The 19,380-nt window shown below is 33.0% G+C and overlaps 3 protein-coding genes and 1 long non-coding RNA gene across 4 annotated transcripts; 2 read left to right on the forward strand and 2 right to left on the reverse strand.

Annotated features, from left to right (window-relative positions):
• Positions 1-383: 383 nt before the first annotated feature.
• LOC122315574 (WAT1-related protein At2g37460-like) lies at positions 384-2,703 on the forward strand. Its single transcript, XM_043131563.1, has 6 exons — positions 384-647; positions 1,074-1,136; positions 1,484-1,814; positions 1,904-2,065; positions 2,148-2,299; positions 2,380-2,703. Exons 1-6 carry the CDS (start codon positions 448-450, stop codon positions 2,501-2,503), a joined length of 1,032 nt encoding a protein of 343 aa, XP_042987497.1. The 5' UTR covers positions 384-447; the 3' UTR covers positions 2,504-2,703.
• A 425-nt stretch (positions 2,704-3,128) lies between these two features.
• On the reverse strand, positions 3,129-5,299 carry LOC122315577 (glutaredoxin-C4). The gene is made up of 4 exons (XM_043131571.1): positions 5,041-5,299; positions 4,373-4,446; positions 3,881-3,979; positions 3,129-3,461 (listed from the first exon to the last, which is right to left on the reverse strand). The coding sequence occupies exons 1-4, from the start codon at positions 5,193-5,195 to the stop codon at positions 3,385-3,387; spliced, it is 405 nt and encodes a 134-aa protein (XP_042987505.1). The 5' UTR covers positions 5,196-5,299; the 3' UTR covers positions 3,129-3,384.
• Positions 5,300-9,384: 4,085 nt separating this feature from the next.
• Positions 9,385-10,839, reverse strand: LOC122315578. The gene is made up of 2 exons (XR_006244058.1): positions 10,196-10,839; positions 9,385-9,928 (listed from the first exon to the last, which is right to left on the reverse strand). It is a non-coding gene; the product is annotated as an uncharacterized LOC122315578 (long non-coding RNA).
• A 5,101-nt stretch (positions 10,840-15,940) lies between these two features.
• On the forward strand, positions 15,941-17,248 carry LOC122317092 (homeobox-leucine zipper protein HAT9-like). The gene is made up of 3 exons (XM_043134008.1): positions 15,941-16,427; positions 16,641-16,720; positions 16,824-17,248. The coding sequence occupies exons 1-3, from the start codon at positions 16,056-16,058 to the stop codon at positions 17,029-17,031; spliced, it is 660 nt and encodes a 219-aa protein (XP_042989942.1). The 5' UTR covers positions 15,941-16,055; the 3' UTR covers positions 17,032-17,248.
• Positions 17,249-19,380: the final 2,132 nt, after the last annotated feature.

Below are 19,380 nucleotides of genomic sequence, written 5' to 3' on the forward strand. Positions count from 1 at the left end.
TGTTGCAGTTAAATGGGTGTGCTGAGTGGAGGGGCAGGAAGTTAGCCGATGAGGGGCGAGCACAAATGTAAAGAACTGTCCAGCACATCATTGCACGAGGTTTAAATTCATATTGTACCCAGATATTGGCTTTTGAAAGAAATAATAGTCATATAAATGTATTTATATGTATATACATACACATGTTTCAATTTTATATTTGTACGTTTAAAGAATGCCCAAGAAAATCTCATTAGTTTATTAATTCGGGAATCTTAGGCTTTCTAGGATAGTCCTAAAATGATCGTCCTACTTTTCATCGAACCCAACACGTGGGGCGTGGCAGTTCTTCCTTCTGCTAGTCAACCTAACATTCATAGCATGAATTATTGCTAGCAAGCTATTCAGAAAGGAGGGAGTAAATAAAAAAAGAAAAGAAAAGAAAAATAGAAGGCTAGTGAGCAGGAGATGGAGACGACAAGGCTGCTGTATTTGTTAGAGGAGAGTAAGGCATACGTATTCCTAACTTTGAATGAATTATGCCTTGCAATTTTCATGATTCTGGTGCAATCACTTACCTCCGTTGGCGTCAGTGCTCTCATCATCCAAGTCTACGGGCATGCCATCTCTACCATTGTCTTGGCTCTTCTCGCTTTCTTCATCGATAAGTGAGTGCTTTCATCTTCTTTACTCTGGTTTCCTCCCAAAATGCTATGGTAGCGGGGGCAAAAAATAAAAAGGTGGCCTCTCAATGTTTGAACTTTAGTTTTTAATTGTAAATAAGCCCACCATATGAGTCTATTTATCCACATTTTCCCCTTGATAACCAAGAAATGGTAGAGAGGGCATCCCTCCGTTTCTAAAAGACCAATATAGGAAATTGGAGATGCTATAATGTAATGAAAACTGTGAAATGGTCACTACTCTCAATTTTACCTCCGGTGGGCCTTTTCAGGAGGATTGAAAACGCAGTATATTGGTCCATCCCGGCCTAGACAACTTTAAACCTTTTCGCTCCCGATTATTTCCTAAAATTTATGATTTATGTTTGACCCATATCCACATTTTAAGCATGGAGTTGCTTTTGCTCGCAGGAACGCGAGGCCTCCTCTCACCTTCAAGATATTATGCTATGCATTCCTTATGGGATTATTGCAGTTAAGTATAAAGCTTTTTCTTGTTATTTAAATTGGAAGCTTTCTCCAAATGAGACTGGTTCAGGGCACTTTCTGATTTGTTCCTTGTGGTATGAGGCGTAGTTGCTCCGGAGAGGCCACTGTCTTCCAATTTGGCTTTCCTCCTAATCAAAGATTGAGCACCAATTTTTCGTTTGATACGATGAGAGACCCCACAAATGGACTGCAAAATCTTGTCATACTTTGGCAAAATCTGTTTACTCAGCAACAAAACTCGGCATTTGAAGTTTGGGGCAGAGCGACTACTCCGAATAGAGGAACCTTTCTTTTCGAGTATTTTCATTAATTTTTTGCACATTGTTGTGTAGGATTACTCTTTGCCAGATACTATTGGCAGTGTCCCTGCAATATTTATCGTCGACCTATCAAAGCGTTGGATTGAACTTGGTCCCCTCAATTGTATTTACACTGGCTCTCATCTTCCGTCAAGAAAAGCTCAAATGTTGGAGCATCAACGGGCAGGCCAAGATATGGGGTCTAGCCCTGTCGGCTGCCGGAGCTCTGACTTTAGTATTGTGGAATGGGCCGGTTGTGCTGACCTCCATGTTATTCAACGTTCAAGTGATCAGCGATGGCATCATTGGCGGCACACTGATAGTGGTTGGAGTGCTTTCAACAAGCTTTTGGAACATTGTAGTGGTTAGAAAAACGGCTCTGCAAATTGAAGATCCAATTTAAGCACAAGCAAAGCTTGTTTCATTGTTGATTTAGTCGTGTAATCTATGCAGGGACATGTCACTCGGTTATACCCAGCAGAACTATCCTTAACCGCCATGATGAGCTTATTCGGTACGATCCAATCTGCCATTGTCGCTGCATTTGTTTCATCAAGTTCATCTTGGAAGCTAAAATGGGAAGGAGGACTTGTCTTGATTACCATACTACTAGGAGTAAGCCCAAATATATATGATATCCAAAATCCAACAACATTCATCATGCAATCAACCAGTAATCATTTCTAGTAAATTGCAGGGAGTTGTGGTGACAGGATTATCGTATTATGTAATGACATGGTCCATTAAGAAGAGGGGACCTGTATTCACAACGGCTTTTAACCCACTTCTGGTCGTTTTATCGTTTCTTCTGCAGACATTTGTCTTGCGAAATTCTGCACATTTGGGCAGGTATGAACTTGTGTATACATAATTTATTATCTCATACCTTCTTTTCCTTCGGTTTTAAAGGGTTATTACTTATTGTGTAGCATTGTGGGAGCAGTATTGGTTATACTGGGGCTTTACCTACTTCTATGGGCAAAAGCCAATGACATGGAGAAGAAAGAAATTGTGGACGATGAATCTTTGTACTCTCCCTTAGTTCAACCTTGAAAGGCAGAGGCTGAGTTCAACAAAAGATATAGCTCTTGAGATGCAAGATGTTAAAAACTGCTATTGTTTGGCTCCGAACAAGCTAGCTTTTGAATTTGTTATAATGTTTGTGTTAAGTATTATTTCAATGAGTGACAATAGTACAAATATTATGTTCGGAAGTGGATTTTAAAATCATTAACATATTTCTGTTTTGTTCATTCAGTTTTGTTCACATGAAAGAAACTTGATTTTCACATGGAAAGAAATTCAAAGAAACTACCATCATTTTACTACCTGGTCCTATGCGAGGAGGAGATGAGCACAACTTGGCATATCCTCTCTTGCATACATAATACATCCTGTGGGTTAAGCCATTGATGTTTCAATAAGATTTTCAACTTTTTAAAAATATAGAACAAAAAGAAAAACACTTGGTGAATCCTCTCGGATGAGGCCTACGTTACACATGGAAAGTCCAGCTTATGCCCTTTTCCCGTTGTAAATAGACCATCACACCAAATACAAGCGATTCTGAGACTTAAAAACGCTTACATCTATGTTAAGCAGCCATCAGGAGTCAGCCCCCTGTATTTCAGTTGAAATGCCGGTATTTCAGACAAAGAAACTCCAAAAAATCAAGAGAGGCATTAAAATACAGCCATCATTCTCTACTATTATCAGCTACTTGCCTCAAAATTCTCCCAGAGTTCAATAGGTGAAAGCGAAATGATCAGAATAGCATTCTCTCACCGAGCAATCCGGCTTTAATTACTAGCATATGATGAAAAAGGAAATTTCGAGTCATTACTGTACCCCTCATGCAAAGAAATACAATATAAGCACCACATCTGGATTTACTCTGCGATGAATGGTCTGTATCTTATTATCTGTGCCTTGGTTCAGAGTTCATCTTCATCCTTCGTAGCAATGCCAAGAAGCTTAGCCAGTTCTCCACTTTCATATGCTTCAACAGTATCTGGAATCAATATGCTAATGAGTTTCATATCATGATTTTGCTAGGAGAACCTTTCTATTGAAAGTTTGGCATTCTAGACAAGCACCAAATTGAAGTTATGTCAAGCTGTTAGCCCTGACCAACACTATAAAAACTGTTCAGCTATCTATATCTACCATCTATGGTTCCTATGCATGCAACAAACACCAGAACACCAGTAATTGCATTATATTAAATAGCATGAATTCACAACGACAGACATGTACAGCCATGTCCCGTTAATGCACCATCAAGAAAGGTTTAGGTGCAGTTCTTTCATGTAATGTTAAGTTTTACCACTTGAGGGAAATGTTTAGGTGCAGTTCTTTCATGTAATGTTAAGTTTTACCACTTGAGGGTTTTACATGTTTTATTATTCAAGTTTGTCAATACGAACTTACCATCTGAGCCCCCAATGTGCTTTCCATTTATGAACACCTGGGGTACAGTACGCCTCCCAACAATATCACTTATGGCATCCTGAATGTCTGAGCCATCATCTGCAAAATAAAGAGCCGACACATCAATATTCCTCGGTACCCAAACCATGGCATATACAGGCACACACACGCAGCCACACACAGCTTTCTTCTAATGGGAGCTACCACTACAAGCCATGCAAATTTCCAACTCCCCTTATCACAATACAAGTTTGATCTATTACATTATATTTGCAGTCTCTAATGCTGAAATGCTAATCCTAAAAACTGGATCTCAAGATGTTAGATTGAGCATGCATATTGATATAACTACTTAGGAGCAACTTTTGCAGTCCATTCAACAGACTTTACTTGTACACGTTACTTTGCATTCTGTTACTTCTGAACAGGATCCCCTGATAATATCCTTTTTATGCTAACTAGGAAAAATCAGTAAGGTATTCATGAACATACCTCTCTCATCAAGTTCAACAACATGGGGTACTTGGCTTAACTGTTTGAAAACATTTTTTGCCCTTCTACAGTACCTGCAATAAATTATTCATATAAAAATAGCTCACTTCAAAAAAGAAAATGTAGGCATCGTCATACTCGGATATAAATGGCACTCAAAGAGACGAACTGAGTATTTCCCTCAGCAGCTTCTGATAGTTCTTTTTTTTTTTTTTTTTTTTTTTTTTCCTCGCAAGTTTTTGTCCGAAATCTTCCTCAAAATTAGTATCTAGGTATAATATTCATTAACAAAAATACAAGGATTTTAGTCCAATCAGATCCTTAACAGGCCAAGCGGCGCCACTCCAGATCAGATCCATATATACGTGCGCTCAAGTCCATACCACAAAATATGCCAATACAAGCAAATCAAACTAGCCCGGCAAGTGCATTCAGGTGGAAGAAAAAAAAGTAACTTTAAACGGATAATATTTACAAGCATTCAAATGAGGAATTGGAAGAAAGTGTATCCCATAAAATGTCAGTCAGAGCATATAAAACTCTGTAGAAAAAAAAGTCAAAGGCATAATACTACAGACTGTTCAGAGCCCAGTAAAATCGAATACTATTAGGATCTTCAAACTACAAATCGAAATCAACAATATTGAGGAGAAAGTAAGAGAGAGTACGGGCAATAGGATTTGGAAAAGACGACGATCTTGTGGGAAGAGATGGTCTTCTTGACAAAGGCAGAAGCAGATTCAGGCGAAGATGATGATACCCATGAGAGAGATGCAGCTATTGTAATGACTAAAATTGACAATATTACCGCTCTCGCTGCCATAGAATCTCTCTCTCTCTCTCACTCTCCCTCTGTTTGTCTCTCGGGAAGGTTTGTTAATTTGTTTGTATGCGACGGGGAGAGAGAAACACCGGTTAATGAATCCTGGCAATTTTACGCGGAAGAAACATTTTCGTTGATTAAAATAAATAAAACGAAAAGAAATCCTTAACGGAATTTAATAAACTTTCAATTCTGTCCTTAGTCGATCTTCAGTTAAAATCCTTTAACTAGATACTCTTTCGCATTGAAATTTTTCAATCTTAAATATAAAATTTTTATTTTATTATTATAACTTTTTAAATTTTTATACAAAATATAATAAATAATTCAATTTTTTCAAATTCTAAAATAATAATAATATTAAAATATAATATTTTAACATTTAATTTTAAAACTCAAAATTCTCATCTGAGAATTTTCAGTGGCTAAGCAAAACCAGTTTGCGTTTGAGCATGAGACAATTTTAGATATTTTATGAATAATATAAATAAATTAATTATAAAATATTAAATAATAGTAAATAGGTATACAAAATAATAAAAAATAATAATAAAATATTTTCAAAATACTCTTATATCTAAACTAGTCCTCCATATGCCACGAGCTGAATAATAGTCTTAACGAAAACTTATACAGGCGTTTCACTTTCAAATTAATTATATCATTCAAAAAATAAAAATAATTTTTAAAATAAATAATAAAATCTTAGAAATTACAAATAAATGAAAAAATATATATTACAAAAATTAGAAAAATAAAAAATAAATAAAAACAGCACCACCATGAGGGATGACCATTGTGCTAGCAGATTGGACAATCTAAAAGCACTAGCAATGACTTATCTATCTTCATCTTTATTCTCAAATTTGAATAAACTTTCCTTAAAATCATCTACATTGGTTTATCTATATTTATAATTTTGAATAACTATGAACAGTCATTATTTATCTTTGAAGATGTCATTTTCCTTCTTCAAACATTATTTTTATTATTTTTCCTCATCCAAGTTATAAATTTGTATGAAATTAGACCACACATAGAGTATGTGTGGATTTTTTTATGTTGTTGAATATATATATGGTAGATTGAATTTATTGGATTTGGATATTGAATTTGACTTGAATTTATTGGACTATCCAGATTTTAGGGAAAAAAATATATAATAATATTTTATTATTATTTGGTAAAAAAATACATAATCCAATATAGGAATTTTTCTTCATCTTCAAAATTAATCTTTAAAAGATGTGATTTTGAAAATGAAGATGTATAAACCATTGCTAGTACTCAGCTGTGTTTGGGTGTTGAAGTCTCTTCAACACTTCTCACTACTATTCATTACTTTATTATTACTTTTTACCTACATTTTTTACTATTCATTACTTTTTACCTACTTTTTATTACTATTCATTACTTTATTATTAATTTTCACCTACTTTTTATTACTATTCATAACTCTCCTCAACACTTCTCAACACCCAAACCCACCGGGCTTACCACCATGGGCCATTTCGTGGGTGGCTCAAATGGGCCGAACACTCCAGTATCATTAACCATGATTGGAGTCACCTACTTATAGACAAGGCACAATTTCATTGATGAAAAATTCTTTTCTTCAGTTATTATTCATCACTTCACACCACACATTCTATAAAAAGTACTAATATATTCTATGAAAAGTACACCTACATCCTATGATAAGACTATAAGTGTGTGGTATGAAAGTGAATAGTAGCTGATGTATAGTAAATCCTTTCAATGATTTGTGATTCAATTGACAAATATTTGACGTCTTTGGGGGAAAAATTACCTAATTAGGTGACTTGTTTGCATGGTTACTTGCTTAGACAAGGTGTATCTATATTATATTAGAAGAATTATGTTTCATCTACTTGGAGTTTGAATCGTCATTGATCAATGGTAAAAAACGGCATTTTATGATACTATCATAATGATTAGTTGTACAAACGTCGTACTTTTTAAAAAAGAGTATAAAAGTAGAGAGTTCTTTATTAAAAAATTAATTTTTTCTTTGAATCACATATTTACTCATTATTTTCAAGATGAGTATGCGATCCTTACACACTCTATAATTGTAAATATCATTTGATCTATTGTTAAAAAAACTTAAATCTCCCTTTCGACCATAGGTGGGCTAAATGTAACTTTTGGCATTCACATTGGGAAGTCAAACTGGACCCAATTAAATCACCGGGGGGAAAAAGCAGCTTACCAAATTAATAATGATGAGGGATTCAAAGATATCGATCTCAGCTCATTGCATCATAATGGGTCATGCTAGCTGTTGGTGAACATCCTTGGATTCTAAATGATCAATCAACAATAGTATTGCTTGAGCCTAACTAGCTGTGATGATCTGATTCCATGTCTGTATAAATTTATAAATTAGACCCCATGCAATAGCCATCTTTAATTGATTCGCATCGGCCATGCCCATTGGTCCACTAAAAAGGGACTCAATTGGATTGGTCAGTCAACAAATTCATGGATCTAGGGTGGTCTTTTTATCACGTGGGTTGGCCATCTGTTGCAATCTAAAAACTACTATTAGTTAATACTAAGAAGCATCAACATGACTGTCACGTACGACTGAATTCATGTTGTCATGTGGTGGATCTTAATTACAAGGCCACTAATCTTAATATGCCCTAGTACTCCTTAATTACATGAAGAGTCTACTCATAATATAAGAAAAACAGAATTTTGTAATCAATTTATTGCAATAAAAAGACTATTCGCAACCAATTTACCTTTTTTTTCTTGTACTGGATCAAATCTCTCCGATCAAACACTTTGCATATGGAGGATACTAATTTAGAGTAGTTTGGCGATTATATATATATATATATTAAAAAAAAAAAGAAGAAAATCATGATAGCCGCACATTATTATTCATTTCAATGATTTTTTCTTAAAATATGAATCTATGTAGTGATTGCAAAGTGATCTTCTTTATGATTGGAGTACTGCTATCTTTAAAAAGCTGAAAACAGTGCATGTGGGCGACTGACCCATTTTCTTGACCAAATAATATAGTAAAGGCATTTATGTCTATAAGTCATGGTACAGGGTTTAGGACCCATTATCTTGGAGGGCTGCACCACTGTATATTGTCTCTAAGATGTGATGTGATAACAATCTTAGATGTAGTACATTTGCTGGCTGCGATCTCCTCAATTATTACATAGAAGGTCATCAAAATGCATGGTTACAATTGTACGTCTTTAACTGGTAATTGTCTGTCTATGAGAGTGTGTTTGCGTAAAGTGATAGAATTTGAACCCCTTGTGGTATTAATTATTAGAACCATTAGAACCATTCACTGATGGTTTTAAATGATTCTAGCAAGTACTGAATTTCAATGACTAGTCATGTGTTTGACATGGCGAAATATATATGACAAGTACGTACTCAGAATCATATGACTTAATTTGTCGTAGATCGTCGTTTTAGACGTCGGTGGATTCTCATCATGTTGGTGTTGCTATATTAACCATTAAATTGAGAGTAAAAGGACAGCAAAACAAAAGTACTGTTGGTCCTGATATTGTGGTTAAGAGCTAGCTGTTTTAAAATTTAAGAAAGTCACCAGAATATTGTTTCGTACGTGATGAAATCACAGGAGTTGATCTGATCATGAGAGATTATATATATATTGAAGTTGATCAAAGTGCTGCAGGTGGGGGGTTTTGTTCATATTTCATGACTTTGTTGGTGGAACCACAGCCAGAACCAGAACTTGAAAGTTGACAGTGCTGAGCTTGCCCTCAACATGTATTATATATATAATCTTATAAACATGATTTGAATATTTCTTTTTTAGTAGCACATCCTATTGAAATTTTCCGAGTGTGCTAATTTGGAGCGTTTTTACTATTGAGATCAGTTTCATCTTTTCATGAACTTCAGGACAGAACTCATTTTGATCACTTGTGTCCAATCCCTTTTTTTTTTTTTTTTTTTTTTGGTATGTTTGCCAAACTGCTAATAAATGCACGCAAGAAGCAGCACTAAAAGCCTAGATCGGTATTTTTTTAATATTATCAGATTACAGAAACGAACATATAAATCCCGTTCTCGACGTCTCGTACCCACTTGAATTTTGAAGGGTTAATGTTCGATTAGAAACTTTGTAACCTATTTGCACTGGAAAAAAAACACACAGAAAAAAGAGAAAATCGGCACCTCTTACTATCTTTACAATCATAGATTGGTTTTTGTTTCTTCGTAACAAATACTGATCTCCAACCTACTTGCACTGGGAAAAAAAAACACACAGAAAAAAGAGAAAATCGGCACCTCTTACTATCTTTACAATCATAGATTGGTTTTTGTTTCTTTGTAACAAGTACGGATCTCCTTCATTATTAGCGTTTCTGGGCAATCGTTTTGGTTGAGAAAACAATATGTATGTTTAAAATAGTACCTATTTATGTCTCAGGACTTGAACTTCTCATCTATATTCAAACATACTAATACAAAGTAGTGCTGCATATTCATCCTCATATATAGAAACGAATTATAATTAGCACTCCTAAACTGTCTTAAGGTTTAGGGTGCCTCGGAGTTGGGGTCGGATGTGTTGTCACCCCATGATAATCAATGTGGTAGACAAACTCATGATCTAAGTTGTCCTGGCCGCTTCTTGTACGTTTGAGTGCCATTGAGCCTTCTGCGACGGTACTTGATCCTTTAATCTGATCTTCACCGATCTGCATTTGATACATGCATACCCAATATAAGGTATCGGGAAGTAAGATCATTTCGATTGTAAAAGGTGTAGATATCGATTCATCTGGGAGAGAAGTATTGGCAATTGGCATGGGGAAGTTAAAAGCTAGGTAACTTTGTTTGCTTGTTTTTTTTTTTTCTCAGAAAATAACTAGATCAATATTAATGGGAGTATAACATGCCGGTATGCAATCTTTTGGTAAGTCTTCTGAAAAAACCTTCACATTGAGAGGGACTTTTGAGCTTACCTTTACCTTGTGATATTTATGCTTGTCGTAGGGACTTAACATGCTCAGTTTCCTCACGGACGGACGGCCTGCAGGGAGCTCAATAAAGGAAGATGAGGTAGTAATTAGAGTTGGGGAACAGAAATAGAAAGCGGTTGAAAGTAGACATGATAAGAAAACGATGCGGGAAGATCTCATTATTTATATAGCCAAAATATAAAAACTTCCTATTCTTTTGGCCGGATCGACGAAAAAATGTGTAGAAAACCAAGTATATATAGAAGTGCGGCATGGCGTTGCAGAGAGAGAGAGAGAGAGTCTATTATTGCGTAACTAAGGGGACGGGGAAACATGTACCAGCCCATGCCTATGATTCTGCAGCTAATATAGATGAGAGAGACCCAAGACGGACCCCAAACCCTAAGGCCAAAAGACATGCTATGTCCCATGCTCTTTACGAGTTAACTCTCTTTGGGGAGACTCCCGCTGTGCTATTATAGCGGAAGAAGTCATTTTCTCCTTGGTATTGTTTGGTGAAGTGAAGGGAAGAAACTGAGTTCACGTGCGTGTCTCCATGCCAAACAAAACCACTCACGATTGAATCATTCATCCATGGCTGTCCTCATCGATAAGAACTCTAGCTATGTGGTTATGTCATCTCTCTCTCTCTCTCTCCCTCCCTCCCTCCCTATAGGGCATGCCCTTTATTTCTTTCCTAAGCAAGCTTTTCATGGATAACAAATTAAAATATGAAAGGTATATAAGAGGGGGAATGGGGTCCTGATAAAAATAGAGTGTACGTTTTACTTTATATATTCAGATTAATGGAAATTAAAACAAAATTAAGTATTTAATACTAAATTCATGGTTGTACAGAAATATTATATATTATTGTCATATACTTGTAACTTAATAGCATCTTATATATTCTATATAGATGACAAAAAATTGAGGACAATAGAGATTAAATACATAAATTACATGAAACTATTTATATTCATACATTATTATTGTTAAAACTAGCAAATAAATTCATATTTTAAACTCCTTTTTACATGAATTTAAATACTTAAATAGCATCATATATATATTGTTAATATTTTTTATTTATATTAAAATAATTAATCTAAAATTGTCATAAATGGTCTAATTCATTAAATTGTTCATTTTTTAACTATTCCCATTTATCAAAACCTTTGGTTCAGAGCTGAGTTGTTGGGTGTGACAAACGAAACTCTTTTCGATCCTTTCCCGGGATAGTCGACCGATCACCTCTTCCAATAGACCGTAACTGTATACTCTCGTGTTAGATGTGTAATCAACTTGACCGGCTCAATAGCAATTCCCTATGAGGTGAAACAACTCAGTACTGTTTAGGCATAGTTAATTTGGACAATCAGATGAGATAAGATAGTTTTAGATAAAAGTTAAATAAAATTTATTTATATTATTTTTTAATATTATTATTATTTTGAGATTTTAAAAAAAATTAAATTTTATATTATATTTTATGTGAAAATTTAAAAAAATTATAATGATGAAATGAGATGAAATGAAATCATTTTGTATCCAAACTAACCCTTAATTATCTTTTATAAAACTAAATTAATGTTTAACGCCTCAGAATAGCCACTTATGGGCCTGGATGATCCAGTCCAAATACTTCAATGAACAAAGCCCATAACCCAGCACTGGAACGTTGCTGGCCACAAAAAAGGGTTGGGTCTTTTTTGTGCACGAGATCATCAAGGGAATTTAGTGATAGGCCCATTGGGTAAAATGGACGAATCTAGTTGGACTCATGTCTTCAGCCAATCTAATTTAGATCTAAGCGTCCGAATGGCCTTCAAAGTATGAAAACAAGAAAATGGGCCTTCAAAGTCCAAACACGATGTCAAGCTTTGTCCTGGATTTCCTGAAAAAGCATTATTAATTTCTAACTTTTTAAGGTGTTTGACGCTCTGAACAAGGACTCGCCATTCAAATGAACAATACTAATTCATCTGCCGAAAGTTTAGGATTCACCATTTATAAATTAAACATTTCTTTTACTTTATTTGATTTCCACCAAAAAAAAGTCAAATACAGGGATGCAAATTGAGTTATAATAGCCGCCTAAAGTCCATCTAGTCATTTAATTCTATAATTCAATTGAGTAATACTACTATGTACAGTCCCTATTTAAATATTTTTTAAATAATTTTATATATCCCTCTTAAAATAATATTTTATCATATTTAATAAAAAGTCTATACATATAATCTCTATTTAGAGACTGAAAATAGAATTTTTCTATACATAATGATTACAGGACTTGGACGAGAGGAAGACGCGCAGACTGACTTAGGCCTTTTGACAATTCACCACAATACACGTAATAAGGGGACGTAAAACATAATTTGGGTCTTCTCACGTGTCAAAAAAGTCCGAAACAAAAAAAACAAAACACCGAAGGGCACGACTATTCAATGCCCACGGGCCACAACCCCGGCCCCCTTCAATTGCAAATACGAATATATTAATACTGCATAGAGAAGTACTGCTAAATGTTAAAAACGTTTTTTTTAAGAGATATTTCTTAAAGTGCACCGATCATTTAAAATGAAAATGGTATCTGTTAATATCAAAGAATTGCACATCATGCCGAAATAGGAGTTTCTTGTCCACCGTGATGTTTTGGACCTCGATCAGAATGGTTTGGAGCCTCCACAATGACTATATGAAGTCCATACATATATCCACAATAGTGAATATAAAATAAACGCACGAAAAATAAATAGATGAGATATATAAATTTATGTGATTCAGTATTGGGTCTACGTCTACAAATTGTTTAGAGATCAAATTTACTATAATATAAATATTTTACAATCTATCATGGTTTTTCATTTCTTACCATATAATAGAAGTCGGAGATTTATTTACTAAATGAGATATTATTTCATGAGTTGCGAGATTGAAAAGTTGAAGAAGTCGAAGAAGCCTCATTTCTTGTCCGATCTAATTCCTTTTTATCTCTATCTTGAGACTGATGAGGGATGACAGATTTATTTCACTCCTTACTTGCGTGCCTACTTGCATTTCACCCTTTTTCATTTTTATCTTTTTTTTCCTCTGACATCTTTTTATTCCTTGTCCCCTCTATCTCCTCTTTGTCTTTTCTTCTTATTTCCTTCTGTTGTTTTCTAGTGGGGGTCATTTGATAGGCTGGGCTTGATTGATCTATTCTTGAGATATTTTATCTCCTTCATTATTAGTCATGATATTAGAGTTAATTTCAACCAAATATATTATATTTAAGTTGTGTCATTTACAATAAAATAGTATGTTAAAGATTAGAATAGTTAAGAATAATGATAAACTTACAGCTATTTTATAATTGATCAATACTATATATAATATTAGGGTATGCAAACCCTCCATACTTTGAAAAAAGTTAGATTCACCATTAACAAAAGATTTATTTCATATGAATTTTAAATTTATTTTTTTTTTTCAAAATAAGTGTGTGAAACTTACATATTTTAAAATTACAAATAGCATCTATCTTTTATAATTGAATAATACTAAATGCAATTTTAGGGTCTGCAAATTTTGTGCACCACATTAAAAAAAAGTATGATATATTATTTAAAAATAATTATTTTATATAAATTTTAAATTTATCAACTTTTTTAAATAGAAGAAACTTACAAATTCTAAAACTGAAAAAATATATAATTTCCTTGTAAATAATACGTGTACAATGGAACAAGGTACATTCTCTTTGGAAAGTACTACTATATCAACACAGCACTAGTCATTGTAATTTCCGGTAGGAATTAGTAAATGAAAATTTATATTCATCATGTTCGCACTAAATATTATTTATAATTTTTTTTTTCAAATATATGATATATATAAATGATAAGTAAAAGAAGTCAATTAATTTAAGAAAAATAAAATCAAAAAAATAAAAAAATAAAAATAAAAATAATATACGATACTATGTATGGATAATGAATAGGAAATCTCTTAATAATTATGTCGCAAATTGTCAACATTAAATGCTAATTAAAGACCTCGTATTCATGTGACCCGCTCGGTTGCATCCGGTTCGAACCGGATGTCCATAACTTGAATTAGCGCTTAATTTCTAATAAAGAATAATGATAGAATAACGACTTTTTTACAATTATATATCTTCCCACTCATTTCACCATTTACGAATGTAATTCAGTAATTGCATTAATTTATTAAAAGGTGAAATAATATTTGATTACATAAAATGCGTAAGCATTACATATTTTTTTAAAAAAGATAATAAATATAAGATTTATATAAAAAATTAATTTTTTAAATGATGAACTTTATTTTATTTAAAAATAAATTATGTGATATTTGTATAATTTATAACTGTATTTAACATTATTCTTTAGTCTTGTTTTTATTTAATTTGTTGTTCGATAGATGGAAAAAAAAAAAAAAACTGAGAAATAATTAAAGAAAAACATGCAGTTTCCAATAAAATAATCATTCATCATCGTATAAATTCTGCCGTTTCTTCTGGCTACCTAGCTGAATATAATGCATGTTCTTCAAATTTTCCAAGTTATGTATTACGGAAAGTCATTCATTTGGTCAAAATGCATGAACCGTGGGAATTAGAAGAAGAACGCGTGCTTAAACGTACGGATTCAACAGGAGTAGCCTTCACGTACAATCATTAGGAATTTTCACTTTCCCAACCCAATGAATCAAATTGGGCGACATCGCGGGTATCAAAGGAATATTTAATTTCCACTTTTGCCATAAAAAAAAAAAGAAACAACTGTTAAATATTTTAACGTTAATATTAATAAACGGATCTTTAATTTTATATAATCTATAATAATAAATAGTAATAAATAAATATATATATTTTTTTATCAATTTGATAAAAAATTAGATCTGATTATGATAGAATGATCACCCTAACAATTTTGCCTCATAAATATTTTACGATGTCAAAAGACACTCTAATATTGTAGGTGAGAACCCTTTAACTTCTCAATATTATTTATAAATTTCTGACCATCAAGAAATCTCAGAGCTTGTGTTCGACTATAATTAGAGATATAAAGTTTTAATCTTATCTCTTAAGAGTTTTCTTATTTCATTATCACTTATCTTTTAATTGATAAGTTTTGAACTATTTCAAACTCTATTAAAATGGGTGTGTAGTATATAGAGTTTAAATAAAAACTCTTACAACAATTATGCATTTCTAATAATATTATTAGGACCCTAAGCTACCTGCAATTATTTTTTAAAAATTATAATTGCAAATGACGTCGAAACATTGTTGACGCAATATAATTTAATTTATAAAATTATTATTTTTTATAAATAAAATCCCATAATGTCAACAATTAACATGAAAAAAGTACAAGCCGTAGAAAGACTCTTTTTTTTATTTACCATCGATCATATACAGGAAAGAGTTCGGAAAGATATCGTGTGGACTCCTGTGGTGGAGAGTGGACTTCAAAATTGCATCAAATTTGAAAAATCCCGTAGAATTCATAAAGTCAAACATCTTATGGCATCAAGCTAGGAAGTTTTTGGTTTCCTGAAAGGAGTCACAATTCTAACGCATGCCTTTACTCTCTGGTATTAAAGTCTCGAGATGTCATTACTACTGATTGCTAAAATATTACATAAGTCTAATAACCACTAATAACTGATTGAAAATATTGAATTGCCCGTGTTAATATCTGCAGCAAATCCTCTTCTTATTGCCTTCAACTTTCCCATTTGACCATTTCATAATTTATCCCTTCCTTTCTTTTTCTTTTTCTTTTTCTTTTTTAAAGAATTTTTTTTCTCTCTCTCTCTCTGTCTGTCTCTCTCGATCTGGACCATGGAAGATGATGGAGCATGCAACACAAGGCTCCAACTTGGACTTGGCTTGGGCGAACAGGCTCCGAGGAACGAGAGACACGATGATGATCATAAGGCCGAAAAGTCTCCGGTTTGCTTGGGCTTAACGTTTGCTCTTCGCCCAGAAGAGGAAGGCGCCGTCGACGTGGATCATAACGCAACTGACAGATCATCAACGCTCAAAAACATCGACAGGGACGATGAAGACGAACACCCGAAAAAGGAAAATGATTCCAATTACAAACACAGCAAGATGATCAAGCTGGAAGGTGGGAGAAGGAAACTGAGGCTCACTAAAGAGCAATCCATCTCGCTTGAAGACAGCTTCAAACTTCATAGCACCCTTAATCCGGTAACTTTTCCCATGCAGATACTTCATTTATTTAATATTTTGTTAGTAATTTATTGGATTTGTTTAATTTTCAATATTCAGTTACATTTGGATATATGCCCATGAAATCGTATTATATCATTTATATTTGGATTTGTTTAATTTGGATTCATCTAGATTTATGCTTTCAAGAGAGACTAAAGTAGGGATGGATATTGAAAAAACATGATGCAGGCACAGAAGCAGATACTAGCTGAACAATTGAATCTGAAGCCCAGACAGGTGGAAGTTTGGTTCCAAAATAAAAGAGCAAGGTATATTAATGTCCGATAATGAATTTTCGTGCGCATCTCGTTTTTTTCATTTATTTATTTCGTAAATATTAAAAAGGAAATAATTAATATATCCATGCTGCAGAACCAAGTTAAAGCAGACAGAAGTAGACCATGAATTCTTGAAGAAATGGTGTGAAAGTCTAGGCGACGAGAATAGAAGATTGAAGAAAGAATTGCAGGAGCTACGATCGCTAAAAGTTGGATCAGGACCATCACCTTTATACATTCAACTCCAAAAGGCTGCAACTCTTAGGATGTGCCCCTCGTGTGGGAAAAATCCTACATGCTAATGAAAGGGAAGAACGCGGCGGCCGGTCTTCGATCGATTTTGTCCAGAAGAATAAGAAATTGTAGATCGATCGAGCGGCTTTGTGCTGCCTGCAAACTGCTCGAGAGATGTTTTATTTGGTTATGGCCATAGATGCAATTTTAACAACAGTCAATGCAAAAACTACTGTTATTTGTTATTAGTTATTCCTTTATCAAAATAACTATTTTATACCAAAATGAGTTTTTTAAATAACTTGTCACAAATATTCATTTTTTTGGTAATAAACCACTAAAAGCACTTATCATCAATGCATTCAACATGAATTAGTACTACTGAGATTTAACCCAAATAAGTATTGGATGGCGCCTAGCTATGATGAAGGAACCTTAACAGATGCAGGTTCGGCACATAACCATGCATACATTTCCTTTCCCCAAATTTAATACCTGACAAGAAAATCCGGCCACCTTTTTCTTTCTAAAGTGCTCTTTCTCTCTCTTACACTCTGTACTCTCATTTTATTTTTATCTTATTTTATAATAAGTGACTATATATTTATCATCATTAAATAATAATAATTACCTCAATAATAATTAGATAAGTCTAAAATAATAATATACGTGATATATAGAATTTTCCAATTAGACACCTCTAATCATGATCTTTCATGGAGAGTAATGGAGTTGAAATCAAAGCAGCAGCCGGTATTTTTGTCGTTTTAGGCATATTTTGTCATTTTTCCAATCATTCAAAATCATGTTTTATGTAATTAAAAATCTCTTTCCACCCATTAGCGCACCATTGTAATTTCTGGGGAAAAAATTGAAGTTTGACGACCACCTCCCCCCCCCCGGCGGGGCGGCATTCTTAAAAATATTCTTAAATAATCAAATAATCTTAAGCAATTTGTCATGTGTGCCTTTCTGTTAATTTGTTTGCGACTTGTATATATTAATTACGTACGTAACGTCTTCACAATTTTGTTCGGTACGTACTATATATGATCGATCTGATCTGTCTGTAAAGCAAAACTTTAGTGATTATTATATGTATGATATCAATATTAGAGCATTAGTCCTCGCATTAACAAACTTTAATAAAAAATTAACTAGAAAATTTACTTTTATAAATTTTAACTAACTACGACTTTTCACAACACTAAATAATAGACTCAATAAATCTATTATTATTATATTAAAATATTAATTTTTATATTTTTATTTATTTTAATTTTAATTATAATTTAAATATTTATTCATTATTAAAAATATATATATTAATTGTCTAACTTTTTTTAATTTTTTCCAAATCAACGTCTTTTTAAATCACAAAAATTTTTGAACTTTTTCCAAATTACAATTTATACAATATATTCAAACCCAAAGTATTAGAATCAGCCAGCACATAGTATTAAAATTAGCATTTTCTTCTTGTGCTGAGATTAAAATAGTGGAAAAATGAATTATTTTATTCTAGAATAATATTTAGCTAGCCCAAGGGGTTGGCCAAATTTGGCCAGTGAAATAACCTCTATTCATTTATTGTGCATCTTAACTAAATCTTAGCCAAATTTTAGATTTGTTGAACCTACTACTAGTGTTCTTAGTCATTTATTCTGATACGCTCGATTGATCTGTTGCGATTCAAATTGGCGGCCACATCAATTGAGAACATATGCATGCATCATATATCGCTTATAACATTATTATCATGTTTAATTTCGTATGCCAGTTCAATTCAGCTTTAAAACCACTGTTAATAAATGAATAGAGAATGTGAAAGGAGCAAGCTAGCTTGGTTTATGGTGATATTATTATATACATGTACAACACCAAGTGCATGCATGATTAGCATAACATGATGTACATACCATGCATTGTGCATGGAAATATATATATATATATATATATTATTCTAGTAATTAATTATATCGATCGTTATAATTTTAGTAGAAATTATGCATATATAATTTATGTACGAATTGAATTAAGCAGAGCAACCTCTTGTTTCCGTGCTGCACTCATGCATGATCATGTTTTCCATATATATATATATATATATATATATAATAACCCAATATTTGGAATATTGCTCATAAGTAATCAAGAAATTGAACTCACAGAATTAGATCACTTAGGCCTGGTTTGGATATAAAAAATATTTTATCTCATCTAGTCATTATAATTTTATTAAATATTTACATAAAATATAATAAATAATTTAATTTTTTTAAATATTAAAATAATAATAATATCAAAAATTAATATTTTAATAATATTTTATTTAATTTTTAACTTGTATCCCAATCCACTTTACAGACCACGGCATCTAATATTTTCCTTGGTACGTGCTGTTGGGGTCTCATTCT

The sequence above is a fragment of the Carya illinoinensis genome, chromosome 7, assembly GCF_018687715.1.
Source record: "Carya illinoinensis cultivar Pawnee chromosome 7, C.illinoinensisPawnee_v1, whole genome shotgun sequence".
NCBI classification, from domain to species: Eukaryota; Viridiplantae; Streptophyta; class Magnoliopsida; order Fagales; family Juglandaceae; genus Carya; species Carya illinoinensis.